The sequence below is a fragment of the Sphaerodactylus townsendi genome, linkage group LG17 (assembly GCF_021028975.2).
Source record: "Sphaerodactylus townsendi isolate TG3544 linkage group LG17, MPM_Stown_v2.3, whole genome shotgun sequence".
NCBI lineage: Eukaryota > Metazoa > Chordata > Lepidosauria > Squamata > Sphaerodactylidae > Sphaerodactylus > Sphaerodactylus townsendi.
The window spans coordinates 8,300,115-8,320,376 of record NC_059441.1 but is presented as its reverse complement, the minus strand read 5'-3'; the positions used below and the strand labels follow the sequence as shown (position 1 = coordinate 8,320,376).

General features: G+C 49.2%; 1 protein-coding gene across 1 annotated transcript in view; it reads right to left on the bottom strand.

Moving 5' to 3' along the window:
* Positions 1 to 20,262, bottom strand: part of VPS13C (vacuolar protein sorting 13 homolog C) — a 110,442-nt gene that overhangs the window by 20,868 nt on the left and 69,312 nt on the right. Inside the window, 19 exon segments of the mRNA XM_048519710.1 lie at positions 1,382 to 1,545; positions 1,724 to 1,799; positions 3,920 to 4,033; positions 4,276 to 4,357; positions 5,230 to 5,369; positions 6,237 to 6,350; positions 7,449 to 7,560; positions 8,676 to 8,745; positions 8,861 to 8,942; positions 10,207 to 10,347; positions 11,315 to 11,465; positions 12,749 to 12,984; positions 13,944 to 14,070; positions 14,808 to 14,941; positions 15,711 to 15,839; positions 17,028 to 17,192; positions 18,380 to 18,484; positions 18,903 to 19,292; positions 19,743 to 20,028. Coding sequence (XP_048375667.1) covers positions 1,382 to 1,545; positions 1,724 to 1,799; positions 3,920 to 4,033; positions 4,276 to 4,357; positions 5,230 to 5,369; positions 6,237 to 6,350; positions 7,449 to 7,560; positions 8,676 to 8,745; positions 8,861 to 8,942; positions 10,207 to 10,347; positions 11,315 to 11,465; positions 12,749 to 12,984; positions 13,944 to 14,070; positions 14,808 to 14,941; positions 15,711 to 15,839; positions 17,028 to 17,192; positions 18,380 to 18,484; positions 18,903 to 19,292; positions 19,743 to 20,028 — 2,818 coding nt within the window.

The following is a 20,262-nucleotide window of genomic DNA, read 5'->3' as shown; positions in this document are numbered from 1 at the left end:
AGGGCGGAATAAAAACACACAAGGGAGACAGAGAGCGGACAGGAAGACAGGGCGCTTAGCCTGGACAAGACAGGAAAAAAGGAAACTCCTCCATAGTTGCAGCCCACCCCACCCCTCCGGGACCTCTAATGGGCCTCGACCTTCTCACGCACACTCACACACCGCAGAGGGTAATATTCTGCTGGAACACAGAGGAGGCACAACCAACCTGCAGGACGCCTTCCCCCGCAGGCGCAGGCGCAGAGCGGATCCTGCCCTTTCCCCCGTTCTTCCTCGTAAGCCCTTATTGAACAAGACGAGGGTTCTCGTCACAACACATGCCGTGCTCCCCTTGCCCCCGGCCAACGCACGATGCAACGGCACCACCTCATGCGCTGCGTTCAACAAGACGTTTCAAGGAAGACAGGGAAAGAGACGTGGCGGGGAGGGCGCAGGGGGGACTGCACGCTCGCTTTCCCAGTGTCGAGCTAGGCCAGGGGTCCCTGCCCTTCTTCAGCCTGCGGGCAATTCTCACACATGGGGGCAGGCACAACCACAAAATGGCTGCCACAGGAGGCGGTGGGCACAGCCACAAAATGGCTGCCACAGGAGGTGGTGGGCACAGCCACAAAATGGCCACCACAGGAGGCAGTGGGCACAGCCACAAAATGGCCACCACAGGAGGCGGTGGGCACAACCACAAAATGGCCACCACAGGAGGCGGTGGGCACAACCACAAAATGGCTGCCAAGGAGGCGGTGAGCACAACCACAAAATGGCCACCACAGGAGGCACTGGGCACAACCACAAAATGGCTGCCAAGGAGGCGGAGTCACAGACACAGAGGAAGCCCAAGCGCGGAGGAGAAGACAGGTGACTAGAAAGACCACACGGGGGAAAAGTGGGTAGGAGGAGAAAAATACATGGAGGCAACCAGGGGTGAAAAACCAGATGTTCACTGGCCAATCAGAGGCCCTGCTGAGCAAGAGCCCCACCTGGCCACACCCACTTTCTGAAAACACTTGGGAGGCACCGAGAAAGGTGTCGGCAGGTACCAGGGCACCCACGGGCACCAAGCTGGGGACCCAGTTAGACCCTCATCCTCCAAGTTAGACCCCCCCAATTGCTAAAAAGGCCCATGAGAAGCCAGACTCAAGAGCTCAATGTGGCTGAAACAGAGATACACACTAAGTGTGACGGCACAAACCGGTTTGTTTCTGGCCAGCTGCAGGGACAAACCGGGGCACAAAGAAACCCCACACGAAAAGGCTTGCGCCCCCCCCCCCCCCGAAGCACCCCCCAGGAGTAATTCGACAGAGTAGAAGAAGGAAGCCCTTCAGGTTACAGAGCCAAGTTTCTCCGCCTCCCTCTGCAGCCCAGGAAGTATCTAAACACCAAATACCCTCAGTAAGCCTTTCCCTCCTTTGGCCAGGCTGTCCCCAAAGTCCTTCGGCTGACGGCCCATCTCCTCTCTCCTCTTCTGCTGGTACTCCTTGTCCATGGTGATGGCAGCCAGCCCTTTCCCAACAGAGCCCGTGATCCGGGATACCACGCCTGCCGCTCCACCTGCGGGGTCAAACAGAGGAGGGACGTGAGGCTCCGTGACTCTTGGAGAAAGACGCCGAAGCTTTCCGATCGAGACCTGAACCGAACCCTCAAATTAAACCTCGAAGCGGTGCGGCGTGGTGACTCCGCGTGCCCGGGAAACGCGACAGGTATGAATCGGCGAGGCGCTCAAACGTACCCACGGTGTGGCCCAGCAGACTTCTGACGCCGATCACGAGACCCTCGGCAAACTCTTCGGGACCTTGGACAGCTCCCTAGGGAGGAATTGCAGAATCCTTCATTCGTTTCAAGAAGCAAATTGGACGCAGGAGCTACCTCTGTTCGTTAAAATACTGTTCTCTGTTCATTAAAATACTAGAACCCCGTGTTCATTAAAATACTAGAACACCCCCCCCCCACCCCCCGTGGCATCACACTGTCCTAGCTGAACCTTATGGCTACGATGCAGTTTTTGTAAAGGTCATTTTAGGACCAAAACAGTGTGGCTTCTTGGCTGCATTGTGGTGCAATTGGGGCGTGTGTGTGTATGTGCACACAAGCTGATTTCTGCATTTAGGCCGTTACAATGACAGCCAATGTAGTCTAGTGGTTAAGCGCAGCGGACTCTACGTCGGAGAACCAAGTTTGATTCTCTACTCTTCTACATGCAGCCTGCTGGATGACCCTGAACTAATCATGGTTCTCTCAGAAGAAGATGAGCTTGGATTTATATTCCCCCTTTCTCTCCTGTAAGGAGACTCAAAGAGGCTTACAATCTCCTTTCCCTTCCCCCCTCACCCTGTGAGGTGGGTGGGGCTGAGAGAGCTCCGAAGAACCGTGACTAGCCCAAGGTCACCCAGCTGGCATGTGCTGGAGTGCACAAGCTAATCTGGTTCCCCAGATAAGCCTCCACAGCTCAAGTGGCAGAGCGGGGAACCAAACCCGGTTCTGCAGATTAGAGTGCACCTGCTCTTAACCACTATGCCACGCTGGGACTCTCTGAACCCCATCTACAAGGCGTGTGTTATAGGGAGGAAAATGGAAGGCAATTGTAAGCTGTTTTGAGACTCCCTGAGGTAGAGAAAAGAAGGGTATAAAAACCAAATCTTTTTCTTCTTTAAAGTGGCATGCCGGCAGACGCCATGTGCTGCGTCTCTCCCACACCCAGCCTCTAAGGTTACGTTCACACAGCTCTTCGGAAAATAAGAACATAAGAACATAAGGAGAGAATGGCTAAGATCCAGGCCAGAGTCCATCTGGCGTCCATTTCCTCTGCTACTGAAATTGGCCCACCAGGTGCCTTTGGGAGCTCACAGGCAGGATGTGAAAGCAAGGGCCTTAAGAACATAAGAAAGAGCCTGCTGGATCAGACCAGAGTCCATCTAGTCCAGCTCTCCTGCACTTTTCTTTCGCCCCAGTAGCCCACTAGGAATTGCAACTTTGAGCTCTCACGCATTGCAGGAGGTGAAAGCTAGAGACATAAGAACATAAGAAAGAACCTGCTGGATCAGACCAGAGTCCATCCTAGTCCAGCATTCTGCTACTACGCGGTGGCCCACCAGATTGCCTTTGGGGGGCTCGCGTGCAGGAGGTGAAAGCAAGGGCCTTAAGAATATAAGAAAGAGCCAGCTGGATCAGACCAGCGTCCATCTAGTCCAGCTCTCTGCTACTCGCAGTGGCCCACCAGGTGCCTTTGGGAGCTCACAGGCAGAGGGGAAAGCAATGGCCTTCTGCGGCTGCTGCTCCTGAGCACCTGGTCTGCTAAGGCATTTGCAATCTCAGATCAAGGAGGATCAAGATTGGTAGCCAGAGATTGACTTCATAAATCTGTCCAACCCCTTTTTAAAGCTATCCAGGTTAGTGGCCATCACCACCTCCTGTGGCAGCATATTCCAAACACCAAATCCTGCGTTGGCATTGAAGAAATTGTTTCCTTTTATTAGTCCTCATTCTTCCCCCCAGCATTTTCAATGGATGCCCCCTGGTTCTAGTATTGTGAGAAAGAGAGAAAAAATTCTCTCTGTCGACATTTTCTACCCCATGCATAATTTTATAGACTTCAATCCTATCCCCCCTCAGACGCCTCCTCTCCAAACTAAAGAGTCCCAAACGCTGCAGCCTCTCCTCATAAGGAAGGTGCTCCAGTCCCTCAATCATCCAATCAAAATCTGGCATTAGCTCTCTTCTTTTCATGACCAGTTGGAGCAAGAGCCTGGATTGATTCTCCCCTTGCCAAACAACTGGACGCAACATTTCCCAAAAGTTAACTGTAACAGTTAAAGCCCGGGACTGACGTTCTGTTTGCAAATCCTGTGTTTACTTATCGAGATGTCAGATCCGACAAGTCTTAAGCAACAGTTCCGTGAGTCAGAGACTCCAGAGGGGGACACCGTACCTGGAAAGGCTCGTAGAAAAAGGCTTCCACGCCCTCCGACAAGCCTCTGAGCAGGCCAAAGGGGTTGCCCAAGACATCCAGGCCCAGCACCAGGACGTACATCTGCTTCAAGAACTGCCGTGAAAAAGGATAACGCAAGGAGGTCAGTAAGGTGGGAAAGAGTCCCGCAAAGGGGAACTAAGCCCACGAGGAATCTCTACGCTGCAGAAGAGGTGACTCGATTGCCGACTTCCAATAATGAAAGGGATCACGCCTGGCAGATATGTTCCCAGTCGTGTTGGGTGACGGGACTCGGCCAAATTCAAGGAAGAACTTCCTGGCGGAGGAAACCGACGACCAAAAGGGAGACCGCTCACCTGTTCGCTGTAATGCGTAATGACTCTCCACATCAGCTGGTCTCTTCTGTAAAACTGGTACTTGATTTCAAAGTAGGCCAGCCTGAAAAGGGCGGAGAAGGAGAGGTCTGCATCGGACAGGTTCCCCCACATCTAATAATACTTGAGCTCTGCTAGTGCTCAGAGGACTTCATGGTAACCCACACAACAATCCTGCAAAGCAGGCCAGCATTATCCCTAAGTTACTGATGAAGCATGGAGGGGGGAGGTTTAAGATTTTAAATGTTATTGTCATAGTTTGTAATACTTGTTGTCCACCGCCCAGAGCCCTTGGGGGATGGGGCAGTTTATAAATGCAACAATAAACAAACAAACAAACAAACAAACAAACAAATAAATAAGAAAGACTGAGAGATTTGAACGCGGGGGGATGGGTTCCTCTTAATTAACTCCCTTACCTTACCATAAGCCTGTATCCATTCCTCCTTCTACGCAGCTGAAAGTACTCATAGCCTACAAATTGGCCCACTCAGCATGTGATAGAGTGGTCAAGAGCTAGTGGATTCTAATCTGGGGAACTGGGTTTGATTCCCCACTCTTCCAACTGAGTGGCGGAGGCTTATCTGGTGAACCAGGTGTGTTTCTACACTCCTACATTCCTGCTAGGTGACCTTGGGCTGGTCACAGTTCTCTCTGAACACTCTCAGCCCCACCTGCCTCACCAGGTGTCTGTTGTGGGGGAAGAAAGGGAAAGGAGCCGGTAAGCCACCTTGAGTCTCCTTACTAGGAGAGAAAGGTGGGGTATAAATCCAAATTCTTATTCTTATTCTATCCGACTACTCCTGTTCAACAGAGTATCCTGAACCTTCTAACTTTTAGCTGCAGAACTATTACAACAGACTGACTCGGCAGCCATATTGCTTCCGTTCCCTAACAGGTGTCCAGAAATCAGGGGACGCGGGCTCATCGGCTCACTTGAATATCAGGTCGTCCACATCCGTCAGGGTGGCCCCGATGCTCTTCAGCAGCAGGTTCACAGAGTGGATGGCGATTACTTCCTGTTTGCCTTTATCAGACTCCTCCCCACCGGCATCTAAAGAGAGGCTCAAATGCAGCTGACGAGAAAGAACACAACAGCGGATCGGTTACTCGACGACTCACGAAGCAGAGATTTGCGAAAACTCATAAGAACATCCCCCGTCCGCCCCCCATACCCCTTGATGCTACACCTCTGCTTGTACCAGAAACACTGAAGAATTCTGCCCAAGACCCTGACTGATTTGTGCTTCTGTATCAGAGCCATACTACCTAGTTCGAGGCATTAATTTGAAGGACAAGGCAAGATCTTTTACACAAGGGTCAAAAGAAGAAATTTACCGGAAGATCTCCTTGTTTTTCTCACTTTCAGACAAATTAAGAGAAAAATCAGCTTCTACGAGTAACGTGTAACTAAAATACAGCCCTGCTCTGGGCCCAGAGAATTGAATTCCTACCCAAATTCTCTCGCCACTTAAGACCGGTTCCGGAAATTACCCAGAAGAAACCCAGGAGAGAGATTTCCTTCCATCTAGTTAGCCAGCTAATGGGGAGAGAAATTAATTTACCACAGATGGAAGCAGAGCAAGATTGCAACCGAGGCACGCGGCACAGGCCTCTCCCCACTGGGAAGGCTGCGAGGTGGTAAATAAGAATGAAACCACGGAGCCACAAGTTTCGGTCGAGGACGTTGCTCAGGCTGCGCCCCGTGGAGAAAACGACGGGGTTTTAGTAAGCATTACCTAAGCCGAGCAAAGTAATTGTACACATAACGAAGCATCTCTAGAATAAATATTGGGGCATCCTGGCTTCAATGAGACTGTTTATGAAAGCGTCGCTGTGCTGCTTCGGTACATTGGTACAATTTTATTCCAAATCTAATACCAAAACATCGCAAGAAACCCGATTTTTGCACCTCTTCCTAAATGCAGAATTTTCAAACTCACCTTCACAGGAGAAATATGGAAGTGCTCGAAGAAGCTGAGGGTGGACACGTCCGTCATGGAGGACTCCATCAACTCCGTATTAAGAGCATCTATATCCTTCTGAATCAACTTCGTCTGTGCGGAAGAAAACGTGGAGACAGCCTTGAATTATAGTCGGACATGAACAGGGTGAACGGCTGAAGACAGACGGAAGGTTTGGCACTAATGCTTCCCTTGACGAAAGAGACAGTCGAGACGATTTCACGCAACATGTAAAATTATTGTTCCAGTTCTCTCGCTTATCAAGTGACAGAAGATCAGAATGAAAAAGCCAATTTTTGGTGGCATCTGAACCAAGCCCTTTAACTTACAGTTTCTTACCTGAGAAGTCGGGAACTAGAGCCTGAATCCCGCCATGTTCATTCTACTATCTGCAACCCCTCCCCAGACTCAAGGGGATGAGGAGCGAAGCAACATGTGAACCTGAGGACTGCTATGCCAGCTTTCACCATGGGCCTTTCCCCACTTACGGTTTGCAGCGTGCTACTCTCAGCGCGAAGGATTTCCGGCAGGGGGGGGTCGTGTTCCCCACTGCGCCACGCAGAGGTGCCGTTTCTTCAGCGTCAGAAATGACGCGCGCTGAGGGGACGTGAGAGCGCAGAGTCGGGGCGGCTGCGTTGTCGCCGCTCGGACTCGTGGGGAGCGCTGCTGGACCACGCGCTATTTGGGGGCAGTAGCGCACAGCAAACGGTAAGTGGGGAAAGGGCCCATGACCAAGCCATGGTTGGTTCACGAATGAATATCTGAATGAAGCCTCTACAGTTCATTCCTCTTTTAGAAGAAGAAGAAGAGTTGGATTTATATCCCCCCTTTCTCTCCTGTAAGGAGACTCAAAGGGGTTTACAACCTCCTTTCCCTTCCCCCCTCACAACAAATACCCTGTGAGGTGGGAGGGGCTGAGAGAGCTCCGAAGAACGGTGACTAGCCCAAGGTCACCCAGCTGGCGTGAGTTGCACAAGCTAATATGGTTCCCCAGATAAGCCTCCGCAGCTCACGTGGCTGAGCGGGGAATCAAACCCGGCTCTCCAGATTAGAGTGCACCTGCTCTTAACCACTACGCCACTTCGGCTTTTACTCACGACACTCACACAGGTCTGCCGTGTTCTCTGAAACCAGCACATTTTAAAAAGCAGTCCACCAAACGAACACGCCCACAAACAAACCGGGCGTTACCTTTTGTCTTTCAGCTTCGGGATCTGTAGACGGGGTGGCGAATCCAATGACGGCTCCTAAAAATCCTTGGTCTATTTTCAGTGCCATCTCTTGGATGAGAACCATGAAATACCTACGGAAGAAAGGGGGAAATGGCTCGTCTGGCCATGGGGCTTTCAGGAGGGCGATGACGTGACCCAAAATCCTGAACATTGTATTCTTGTGCACATCTCCACATAAGAGGCCTTCTGCATCAGAGCTTTCCGAAGGAAAAACAGTATGAATGTGAGGCTAAAATAGTTTTGATCTAACAATTCCAGTTTAAGAAGAAGAAGAAGAGAAGAGTCTGGATTTATATCCCCCCTTTCTCTCCTGTAGGAGACTCAACGGGGCTTACAATCTCCTTGCCCTTCCCCCCCCCCCCCCACAACAAACACCTTGTGAGGTTGGTGGGGCTGAGAGAGCTCCGAAAAGCTAATATGGTTCCCCAGATAAGCCTCCGCAGCTCAAGTGGATGAGTGGGGAATCAAACCCGGTTCCTCCAGATTAGATACACGAGCTCTTAACCTCCAACGCCACTGCTGCTCTTTAACTGTTTTGTGGGCAAAGAAGAATCAAATACTTCCGCTACGGAATGGGTCTGTCCCAGAGTGACAGGTCTCCTCCCCCAGGGAGAAAACTCTGAAACATCAAATCATAAGAACATAAGAACGAGCCTGCTGGATCAGACCGGAGTCCATCTAGTCCAGCACTCTGCTACTCACAGTGGCCCACCAGGTGCCTTTGGGAGCTCACAGGCAGGATGTGAAAGCAAGGGCCTTAAGAACATAAGAACTAGCCTGCTGGATCAGACCAGAGTCCATCTAGTCCAGCACTCTGCTACTCACAGTGGCCCACCAGGTGCCTTTGGGAGCTCACAGGCAGGATGTGAAAGCAATGGCCTTCTGCTGCTGCTGCTGCTCCCGAGCACCTGGACTGCTAAGGCATCTGCAATCTGAGATCAAGGAGGATCAAGATTGGTAGCCATAGATCGACTTCTCCTCCATAAATCTGTCCAAGCCCCTTTTAAAGCTATCCAGGTTAGCGGCCATCACCACCTCCTGCGCAGCATATTCCAAACACACCAATCACACGTTGCGTGAAGAAGTGTTTCCTTTTATTAGTCCTAATTCTTCTCCCCAGCATTTTCAATGTGTATGCCCCCTGGTTTTAGTAAAATCATCCCAATGAATTAATCATTTTGCTTACTTGAACTGCAACACTTTGCTGTACTCGTTGAATCTGGTGATGATGCTGACATCGATGAACGGTTTCGGTTCTAAGCACAAATGAGAAAAGGATCCACGTTTAGAGGGGTATATATGCTTTGCTGGCAAAACGTGCCGCTAGAAATCTTTCCTATTGTTACCTGAATCCAAATGTCATATTGTTACCTGAATCCAAGGCTATGGATTTGGGAGGAGCGACAGGGTGAAACGCAACAGGAAACATTGAACCGGGCAACTGGTTGTCAACCTTTGAAGAGAATAAGGAAATACCCTGTGACCTCTTTGGGGCTGCAGCCTCTTCAGAAGCATCTTACAAGGTTAAACTATTTTAATGTATTGTCGAAGGCTTTCACGGCCGGAATCACTTGGGTGCTGTGTGGTTTCCGGGCTGTCTGGCCGTGTTCTAGCAGCATTCTCTCCTGACGTTTCGCCTGCATGTGGCTGGCATCTTCAGAGGATCTGATGTTGGGAAAGCAAGTGGAGTATATATATCTGTTGGGAGTGTCCAGGGTGGGTGAAGAAACATTGTCTGTGAGTAACAAATCTGCTCCCAACAGATATATATACTCCACTTGCTTTCCTACTGTGAGATCCTCTGAAGATGCCAGCCACAGATGCAGGCGAAACGTCAGGAGAGAATACTCTTAAAATATAACCCTCCCAACCGAGAAACCACACAGCCTCCAAATCGCTATTTTAACTTGATTTCAGTCTAAAAGGGCAGCGCATTCGGCACCGACACAGCAAAACCATTTTAGCAACAATACGTTAGAAAGGTTTGAAACAGATTAAGGACCTTCCAAAAACACACTCAATTTAAAAAATAATTCTGATGAATCAAACCAAATATTTTTACAACTCTTGAGTAGTTAACAAGGCTTCCTACTTTCTTGAACCACTCCCTTCCAATCAAATCTCTAAAACAGTGATGGTGAACCTTTTCAAGACCGAGTGCCCAAATTGCAACCCAAACCCCACTTATTTATCGCAAAGTGCCAACCCGACAATGTAACCTGAATGCTGAGGTTTTAGTTTAGAAAAAACCGGTTGGCTCCCTCTTCCTCCACCCCACCTGCTCTAGCAGGGGCCAGCCTGCTGTAGCCTCCAGCAAGTCCCGTGCACACCGTTCTGTGCATATACAATACTCTGCTTCCTCTTTAAAGACTTGAGGCCATGCAACCCAGTCCTCCCTATACTGTAATGTGCACATGTCATGTTCAGTGACCCAGGCCAGCCTAGGTGTGTGTATGGGAGGGTGATTTTCCGCCTCCCACATGACGAACTCTGTGTTCGCGTGCCCACAGAGAGGGCTCCGAGTGCCACCTCGGGCACCTGTGCCATAGGTTCGCCATCACTGCTCTAAAATATCAAACGCAGGCAAATTCAGGACCAGGCTGCTGTTATTCAGCCCATAACGAGGATCATACCAATGTTCTAGCTTCCTAGAAAGAGGAAGATTTGCTAGGCATCTTGTACAACAAATGCACAACGGTATATTATAAAATGCATACCTGCAACCAGTATAGCTGGGCCCGTAAGCTCCGCTGATGAGGGGACTGTTTGAATTCAATATGGATGCCTGATAAGAAATCCCGCTTGATGCTGCATTTCGTGGGAAGCCGCATTTCCATCGGCGTCTTGTTAAAGTTTACCTGGGAAAGGTGCGTGTCTATTTAACTTTTGCAAAAACCTGAAACATGCCATTTCCATTTCGTCCTGTACAAGGTCTGTTTGCAGAGGCAGTTTAATTCTTGTTTTGTTCAGAAAATTTCTGACACCTCTGCAGAGATCCCTCAAAATTCCAAAAAGTGACTGAACTACTAAAAGTGACCGAACTACTAAAAACACCGCCCGGAGCCCCTCGGGGATAGGGCGGTATAAAAATCGAAATAATAAATAAATAAAATAAATAAAATAAAAATCCCTGCCAGAGGATAAAACAGTATAAAACAGTGAGCAGTTTAAGAAGAAGAAGAGTTTTGGATTTATATTCCACCCCTTTCTCTCCTGCAGGAGACTCAAAGGGGCTGAGAATCTCCTTGCCCTTCCCCCCTCACAACAAACACCCTGTGAGGTGGGTGGGGATGAGAGAGCTCCGAGAAGCTGTGACTAGCCCAAGGTCACCCAGCTGGCGTGTGTGGGAGTGCCCAGGCTAATCTGAATTCCCCAGACAAGCCTCCACAGCTCAGGCGGCAGAGCTGGGAATCAAACCCGGTTCCTCCAGATTAGATACACGAGCTCTTAACCTCCTACGCCACTGCTGCTCCTTAAAACTAGTTTCTCAAATTTAATTCCTTTATGCCTTCAAGCCTTTGTCCACAATGGAGAACCACAGCGATTTACTTCAGACTATGAAACAATGTTGAAAGATCAACCGCTTCATTAAAAGCTTGGGTAAAAATAACCGGTGCCTTGAAGAGACTAGGAACAGGTGCCAGGGGAGACTCAAGGGGAAGACATTCCACAGGTGAGGCGCCAAGGCTGAAAAGGCCCTGTTGACCTCAGAATTACCACCCCTCGCATGGTGGTGACATTTCCCTGTTGATGTCCCCACAGACTCACCCAAAACCTTCCCAAAAAGGCAATATGCTCTTCATAATTTGAAAGATCCCAACATACCTCCAGGTTATTGTCCACTCGGACCCAACCGGAAGACTCTGCGTAGACTCCAGCAAGATGTTTTTCGTAAGCGTGCTCCAAGAGGCTTATCTGTTTCTGGTTAAATGGCTTCCACTTCTGTTTCGGTTTATATTCCCAGACCACTCCTGAGCTGCGGAAGAAAGTTTCCATCGTAAAATGGAACATTGAACAGCGCGCGATATTTCTGTGTTTTTTAACTGAAGACGCACGTTTCCGATTCATAATTCTGAAATGCTTTGGTTCCAAACCACTGAACTAGTGCTTTTTACGACCCAATCGAATGTGGAGGGCGAACGGGTCGAAGGAGGCGTCTTTGTCCCCTCCACCAGCGTAAGAGGCGCCCCCCTCTGGTGAAGAGGGCAAAAGCACCAGTGGCCAGATGCCCCTCAGCTCTGTGGCGGCGAACCCCAGAAGTGGTCCGGTGCAGGGGGTGGGTCAGGATGTTCCTGGCGGTGGAGCCACCGTCAGTCATAAGAACATAAGAACGAGCCTGCTGGATCAGACCAGAGTCCATCTAGTCCAGCACTCTGCTACTCGCAGTGGCCCACCAGGTGCCTTTGGGAGCTCACATGCAGGATGTGAAAGCAAGGGCCTTCTGCTGCTGCTGCTGCTCCTGAGCACCTGGTCTGCTAAGGCACTTGCAATCTCAGATCAAGGAGGATCAAGATTGGTAGCCAGAGATCGACTTCTCCTCCATAAATCTGTCCAAGCCCCTTTTAAAGCTATCCAGGTGAGTGGCCATCACCTCCTCCTGTGGCAGCATATTCCAAACACCGATCACACGTTGCGTGAAGAAGTGTTTCCTTTTATTAGTTCTAATTCTTCCCCACAGCATTTTCAATGTATGTACCCTGGTTCTAGTATTGTGAGAAAGAGGGAAAAATGTCTCTCTGTCAACATTTTCTACCCCATGCATAATTTTATAGACTTCAATCATATCCCCCCTCAGACGTCTCCTCTCCAAACTAAAGAGTCCCAAATGCTGCAGCCTCTCCTCATAAGGAAGGTGCTCCAATCCCTCAATATCTTTGTTGCCCTTCTCTGCACTTTTTCTATCTCTTTGATATCCTTTTTGAGATGTGGCGACCAGAACTGAACACAGTACTCCAAGTGCGGTCGCACCACGGCTTTATATAAGGGCATGACAATCCTTTATATAAGGGTATGACAATCCTTTATATAAGGACATGACAATCCTTGCAGTTTTATTATCAACTCCTTTCCTAATTATCCCCAGCAGAGAGTTTGCCTTTTTCACAGTCGGCTTCCCCCTGGGCTTCAAAGCCAAGAACGTGGCGACTGGTTAAGGCTTATGCCGCCCTTTCCTTTTCAAACAAACCCCTATAAATGGACAGCATTTTGATTCGGAAAGTTTTGCTAAATCACCAAGTCCAGCAGTTCGTTGCCCAGTACCTGGTAATCCCTATGTAAGAAATCTCTTGCTTATTTTCGTTATTGACCAGGGAAAGCCCAAGGCTGTGGAGAGACACGTTTATCTCTTGATCGGGCTGCTCCATCTCCTCGGCTTGCCGGGCCTTGGAAACGATCGCGACGTCATCCGTGAAGAGCAGCACCCTTTGGCGCCCGTCCAGGAAAGAGACCCAGTGTATCTGGGTGTTGGAGTTGTACGGAAACTGACCACACTCGTCCTAGGTTAGAAAGGAAGACAAAAAAAAACTTGCCCGGTGAACGGCCACAGTGACCAGTTACTCTAAAAACGCTACTGGTGGAAAGTACTGTAAAGTTTCAGCCAACCTATGGTGACCTCATAGGATTTTCAAGGCCGGAGAGTAGGGGTGATTATGCACAAAGCGTCCACTGTGCGGGGGGGGGGGGGGGCGCAAATGCCCATCGTAGCAGGATTCCTTGTACAGGCTGACTTCCTGGAGCCCTGCGTTCACTTCCCATTCTCTCCACGGCAAGCAAGATCGCTTCTAAAGACACTTTTAATTTGCTTCGCAGTGGGGGAAAATAAAGCGAGCCTCCAATCAGCACATTTGCCCACCACGGGCAGCTGCGGCCTGCCCAGAGGGGAACCTCTTAAAAGTCATCCCCACACCTCATCCACCTGAATTCTTCCAATCCAATCCAATTCAATAAGCCTTTATTGGCATATACACGATAGTATAAAAATACAGTTCCAGTTAAAAAGTGAATAGTAAAAAACTTCACGTTTGTCATACATCCAGTTTACAAACTTCTGACAAAAACTTTGCCACTGTAGGGCAACAATGAAAATCCTGACAATTTAAAAGCATAACTACTTCATCTGATTCAGTATAATCAATCATAGAGTCTATAACTTGGATCGGAGTTCTTGGTATGAATTCTTCCAATCAGTCCCACTGGGACCCGCCCGCCCACACGAGTCTGAAGATTTCACAAGAAGTCAAAACCACTAAGCGCCATTGTTGATTAACCTACCGTAAGCTAAAAATATCAAACTCTGCCTGTAATGTGCACACTTGGGAGACCAAAGTCAGCCATACGTTTGACACACGACTCTGTTCTAACTTGGGAAATATTACTGATGACTGCACAAATACTTTCTCAAGGAGTTCTGGGCTTTTTAAAAAGTTCAAAAAAAGGTTACCGTTCAGCACCGTACCTTAAGGAGGTCATATTCGCCAACGTTGTGTGCATATTTCCAGGTGAGTTTTCTAGTCCCAGCGGGATCTGCCCAGACAAACAGCTTCACCTCCTGCGGCCTGAGCTGCAGCTCTTCCTCTAAGCCGCTGCATGGGGGGAAACCCACAAACTCTGGTGAATACCGTGGCACAAACCCCCAGGATAGAAAAAGTGCAGAGAAGGGCAACGAGGATGATTGAAGGATTGGAGCACCTTCCTTATGAGGAGAGGCTGCAGCGTTTGGGACTCTTTAGTTTGGAGAGGAGACGGCTGAGGGGGGATAGGATTGAAGTCTACAAAATTATGCATGGGGTAGAAAATGTCGACAGAGAGACATTTTTCTCTCTTTCTCCCAATACTAGAACCAGGGGGCATCCATTGAAAATGCTGGGGGGAAGAATGAGGACTAATAAAAGGAAACACTTCTTCACGCAACGTGTGATTGGTGTTTGGAATATGCTGCCACAGGAGGTGGTGATGGCCACTCACCTGGATAGCTTTAAAAAAGGCTTGGACAGATTTATGAAGGAGAAGTCAATCTATGGCTACCCATCTTGATCCTCCTTGATCTGAGATTGCAAATGCCTTAGCAGACCAGGTGCTCGGGTGCAGCAGCAGCAGCAGAAGGCCATTGCTTTCACCTCCTGCAGGTGAGCTCCCAAAGGCACCTGGTGGGCCACTGCGAGTAGCAGAGTGCTGGACTGGATGGACTCTGGTCTGATCCAGAAGGCTAGTTCTTATGTTCTTATGTTCTTAGGATGAGCTGGGCATAAGCTGAGCCCGAGCGCCACAGCAAAGCGCCGTTCTCCGAGGTCCACCCGGGTGAAAGCAGACTCTCGAGTACCTTTGCTTGTACGTGAGGGTGTCCCAGGGCGTGTGGTTTATGATCAGAGCCGGAGCGTCTCCGCTGTGATAGTCGGAGAAGTTAATAACTGTCGAATGATTCGACACGTTCACATCGACCAGAACGCCGGTGTTCTGTTAGACAAATGAGAAATGCGTGACGCGACGTCCCAGAACCCTATTCCAGCTTCACCGTGTCACCAATCAGCATTTCCCCCCCATCTGACATTTCCTCAGCGATTCTGCCTTCATGTCTAATATTTTAACTGCTGTTCTTATGTCTCTGTGTGTGTTGTCGGGGAATTTATCTCCTGAGAGCTTGTGGGTACGCTTTTACGAGATTCTGACACTGATGATGGGGCCAATGATAAAATGGCTGCCATTGGAGGTGGTGTCCACCGCCAAATGGCCACCGTGGGAAGCAGGGTCACCACACACGCGCGCGTGCAAAAGAAGAAGAGAAGAAGAAGAGTTTGGATTGATATCCCCCCTTTCTCTCCTGTAAGGAGACTCAAAAGGGCTTACAATCTCCTTTTGCTTCCTCTCCCCACAACAAACACCCTGTGAGGCAGGTGGGACTGAGAGAGCTCCAAAGAACTGTGACTGGCGTGTGTGGGAGTGCACAGGCCAATCTGGTTCACCAGATAAGCCTCCACAGCTCAAGGGGCAGAGCGGGGAATCAAACCCGGTCCTCCAGATTAGAGTGCGCCTGCTCTTAACCAGTACACCACACTGGCTCTCATGCTGGTGGTTAAAATATTATGTTGCTATGTATGTTTTCGTCTGTCAACTGGAGGGAATGAAAGCAGACACGTGAAGCTAGGACAGCAGGTACACAAAGGAGCTGCGATGTCTCCCTTGAGTACCTTTTCGAACATGCTAAGAATAATCGGCGGCCTCTCACCAGTTCTTCCAGGCTCAGCAAAGTCCCGTTGTCCTGTTTGTTGAAGAAGAACGGCTTGGAGACGCTGTCGAAGCCGATCACTCTGACGCACAACTTGCCAGACAAGTTTTCTGGCCAAAACGGAAGACACTAAGCAGTCAAGAAAAACAGTTTCGACTTGAAATGTATAAAGATGTGCAACCCGCGGCCGTTTCTTATTTGGAACGTTTCCTTAAGGCAGTGGTGGCGAACCTATGGCATGGGTGCCAGAGGAGGCACTCAGAGCCCTCTCTGTGGGCACTCACGCACAGAGTTCATCATGTGGGGGGGGGGAATGCCCCCCCCACACACACACACACCTAGGCTGGCCTGGGCTGCTGGGCTTAGATTATTAGCATTAAACCTAAGACCCAGTTTTGGGAATCAGTGTAGGTAACGCTGTTAAGTGCTGTTAAACCCCACTGATTCTCATGCAAAGAACTAAAGTGTGATCCTTTACATGCTGGCAACGGGGCTTGCTTTTGAGTAAACCCTCCTAGGGTCGTGATTCACCCGTTCGAAGAGTTGCACGGTTGCTTCAAAGCAAAGCTAATGACTACCAGCAAGCTTACTCCTGAGTAACACACGCCTCGGAGCCAACCATTTTTCAGCTAAAACCTCAGTATTCAGGTTAAATTGCCGTGTTGGCACTTTGCGATACATAAGTGGGTTTTGGGTTGCAGTTTGGGCTGCACTCGGTCTCGAAAAGGTTCGCCATGACTGCCTTAAGGAATCAACGTTTGCGCAGTTCTCGTGCAAGCATGCATGCTACCCCATGACTTTACAACTCACGTTACGGTTCACAAATACATTGTGGAGAGGGACTGCGCAGCTTCTGCATATAACCTTCAGAGAGCATCAGATGAGACAGAACAGAAAGCGGAATGGCACTACCTATCAATTTACTGATATGCTGCAATTTACTTTATTTGCACATTAAAAGACTAAAAGCTTATAGATTAAAAAATGAAAGAAAATTTACTCCAGACACGTTTAAACTGAACCCTTAGGAACGGAGTCATGCGTTCAAGGTGCAGGACAAGAGATTCCACCGAAACGTTAGGAAGAACTTCGTGACCGTCAGGGCTGTTCAACGGTGGAATTCACTGCCTCGGAGGGTGGTGGAGTCTCCTTCTTTGGAGGTGTTTAAAGAGAGGCTGGATGAGTATATGTCGGGAGTGCTTTGATTGTGTGTTCCTGCGTTGCAGGGGGTTGGACTGGATGGCCCTTGGGGGTCTCTTCCAACTCTGTGATTCTATGATTCAATGACAAAAATGGCTTTAAAAAGAAAAAGGTTACCTCTGAAGCTGCAAGATATGTCCATTTATTCGTAGGCTGCAATCCATCAGCAGACATTTCTCCGACTTCCAATTCAAAAGAAGACTTGTTGGCTACGGTGTAGAATGGAGTCAAGGTCACCACCCTGGTTAGATTGAAACTGCTCATCTTGATGCTAACACCAACCTGAGAAACGAAACACCACAGAGTCAAAAGCCGCTCCTTCCGCAGGCCCATCTGTTCTGACCTCAGAGCGGGTGGGGAAAAAACATGACAAAAGAGATGGAATAACCCAATCTGGCGGACCATTACAACAAGCTATTAACACCCGTTTTGCTATTAACTGCACACCCTGGGTGTGTACGCTCACTTAGGCACAGACACACTGTCAGTGCAGTTGTGTGTTTAACAGGAACAGCAGAGGTCAAGGATCTCAGAACTGAGAAGGACCAAGGACAACCCTATAGAATTCCACAGCAAAATGTAGAAAGGTTTGCCCAGGTCACTAGCTTACATGCAGGGGTCCCATTAGCAGGTAACAGACTACCCTTGAATGAGAAAAGGAATGGATTTTGGAAATAAGATCCATCTCCCCTTCCTTCCTTCCTTCCTTCCTTCCTTCCTTCCTTCCTTCCTTCCTTCCTTCCTTCCTTCCTTCCTTCCTTCCTTCCTTCCTTCCTTCCTTCCTTCCTTCCTTCCTATCTCTCTCTCTCTGTCTATCGCTCTCTCTATCGCTCTCTCTATCGCTCTCTCTCTCTCGCGCTCTCTCTCGCTCTTTCTCTCTCTCTCGCTCTCTCTATCGCTCTCTCTATCGCTCTCTCTCTCTGTCCGTCTGTCCGTCCGTCCGTCCGTCCATCTGTCTATGTCTCCTCTCTCTCTCTCTCTCTCTCTCTCTCTATCTATCTATCCATCTATCTGTATATCCATCCATCCATCCATCCATCCATCCATCCATCCATCCATCCATCTATCCATCTATCCATCTATCCATCTATCTATCTATCCATCCATCCATCCATCCATCCATCCATCCATCCATCCATCCATCCATCCATCCATCCATCCATCCATCCATCCATCCATCCATCCATCCATCCATCCATCCATCCATCCATCCATCCATCCATCCATCCATATCTATCTATCTATCTATCTATCTATCTATCTATCTATCTATCTATCTATCTATCTATCTATCTATCTATCTATCTATCTATCTATCTATCTATCTATCTATCTATCTGAATATGCTTTCTCAGAGGGTGGTGGAATCTCCTATAAAAATGTATAAAATACAAACTGGGTGTCTTTGTTATTATTTTACAAATGACAGAAAAACAGCATAAGAAGAAAGTACAAATACAGACGATTACCAGAAAATCCATGGCATTGGCTGGGCATTTCACGCAGCCGTAACTCCCCACTGTATCTAGAGAGAAACCACTGGACCACGTGCTGGTGGAAATGCTTAACTGGATCTGCAGCATGAAGGGGGGAAAAACAAAGAGAGAGAGAACATCACGCTTTGATCCTAAAGGTTTACTTTACATCGCTTTACAGGCTCCACAATGCACACCAAACGCACAGGGATGTTCCCGCGCTTCTCCAAGGAGGGCCCCTACCCAACCTCTTCAAGGAACCAGAGTCATGGTGGAAAGGGTCCAGGGTCCCACTGATGCCAGACCGGCCACCCTAAGATGGCTACCTGATGACTACAGTTGGTGCACAGGTAGCTCTCCACCATGAAACGTGCCCAGGTTGCGCAAGACACTTCCAAGGAAACAGAACTCTCCCCTTCTTGGGCAACCTGAGTGCGTTTCATCGGTGATGCCATCTTGTGAAAAGGGCTGTGCCTTTCCCTCCTGCGGGCCGGTCTGTGCGGACCGGGAGCCGTACCTTGTTTTTACTGAAAATGTTTTTCTTCCTGAAGGAGAACAGGACGATGTCCCTGAAGTCCGCCGGGTGCTTCACGTGCACGTCTTCGGCCCGATACTGGAGAACGCGGGACGTCTTGTTGATGATCCAGTAAGGGCTGAACACGGACAGGACCACTCGGCCGCCCTCTTTCCGGATGTGGACGTGCACGTCCACGGTGGTCGCATCGGCAGAGTTCGACGTGAAGCACACGGGGAAGAATTCCGGCAGCCCGTCCCTGAGCCGGAGGTGGCCGTTCCAGTCTTTCCCCTGATATTTTACCAGGACCAGCTCCAATATTTCCCCACTGAATCGTGAATGAAGAATGTCGGCCGTACTTCCTTCCGGCACCTTGTAGGCCTCTGCCGTCCTCTAGGCCAAGAAGAACAGTTTGGATTTATACCCCCCCTTTTCTCTCCTGTAAGGTGACTCAAGGTGGCTGACAAGCTCCTTTCCCCTCCTCTCCCCACAACAGACACTTTGTGAAAGCAGTGGGGACTGAGAGAGGTCTGAAGAAGCTGTGACTAGCCCAAGGTCACCCAGCTGGCGTGTGTGGGCGTGCACAGGCTAATCTGAATTCCCCAGATAAGCCTCCACAGCTCAGGCGGCAGAGTTGGGAATCAAACCCGGTTCCTCCAGATCAGAGTACACCTGTTCTTAACCACTACGCCACTGCTGCTAAGACGGGCAACTGAAATTAAAGACTACAGCTTCCAACATAAAACAGCTAAAAGAAAAGGTTGGTTAAAAACGGGACGAAGTTAGACAAGGAGGATAATCTTTCCGGCCTTCACAAGTCACCCAAGTCACTAAGCGCTGTACCTCGAGCAGGTACCGTATCGAGTACGGGAGAAGATTCCGCATGGTGACTGTCGGGTACAGGTGAATGATGTAGGCTGGGTCCCACTTCTCTCCGTGGGGTGCAATGAAGGTCAGCTCGTCGGGGACAGCAGACGTGTTCAGTATGAAAGGCAGGAAGTTGCTCTCAGTCGACGGGCACTGCAGCATGCATTTGACTTCGCTGCTTCTGTGGAGCTCTTCCCTCCACGCGATGTAGGTGGTGGATGGATTATACTCCATCCCAGCTGGCTGAACGAACAGGTGACACCTGAATCCAAGGACAGGAAGGGAAGGTAGAGAGGCTCATGAAATTTTTTTAAAATCCTGAAATTAAAGATGAAATGTATACCGGAATTATATCTCTTAGGGATATGCAAGGTATCAAAGGAAAACAATAGTAACATTTTGCTTCGATACCTGACTAACACGGCGAGATTAGCAACAGCAAAAAAGCTGGAGAAATATAACAGTACCTTCAATTTTGGAATGGCAAAGAAAGGTC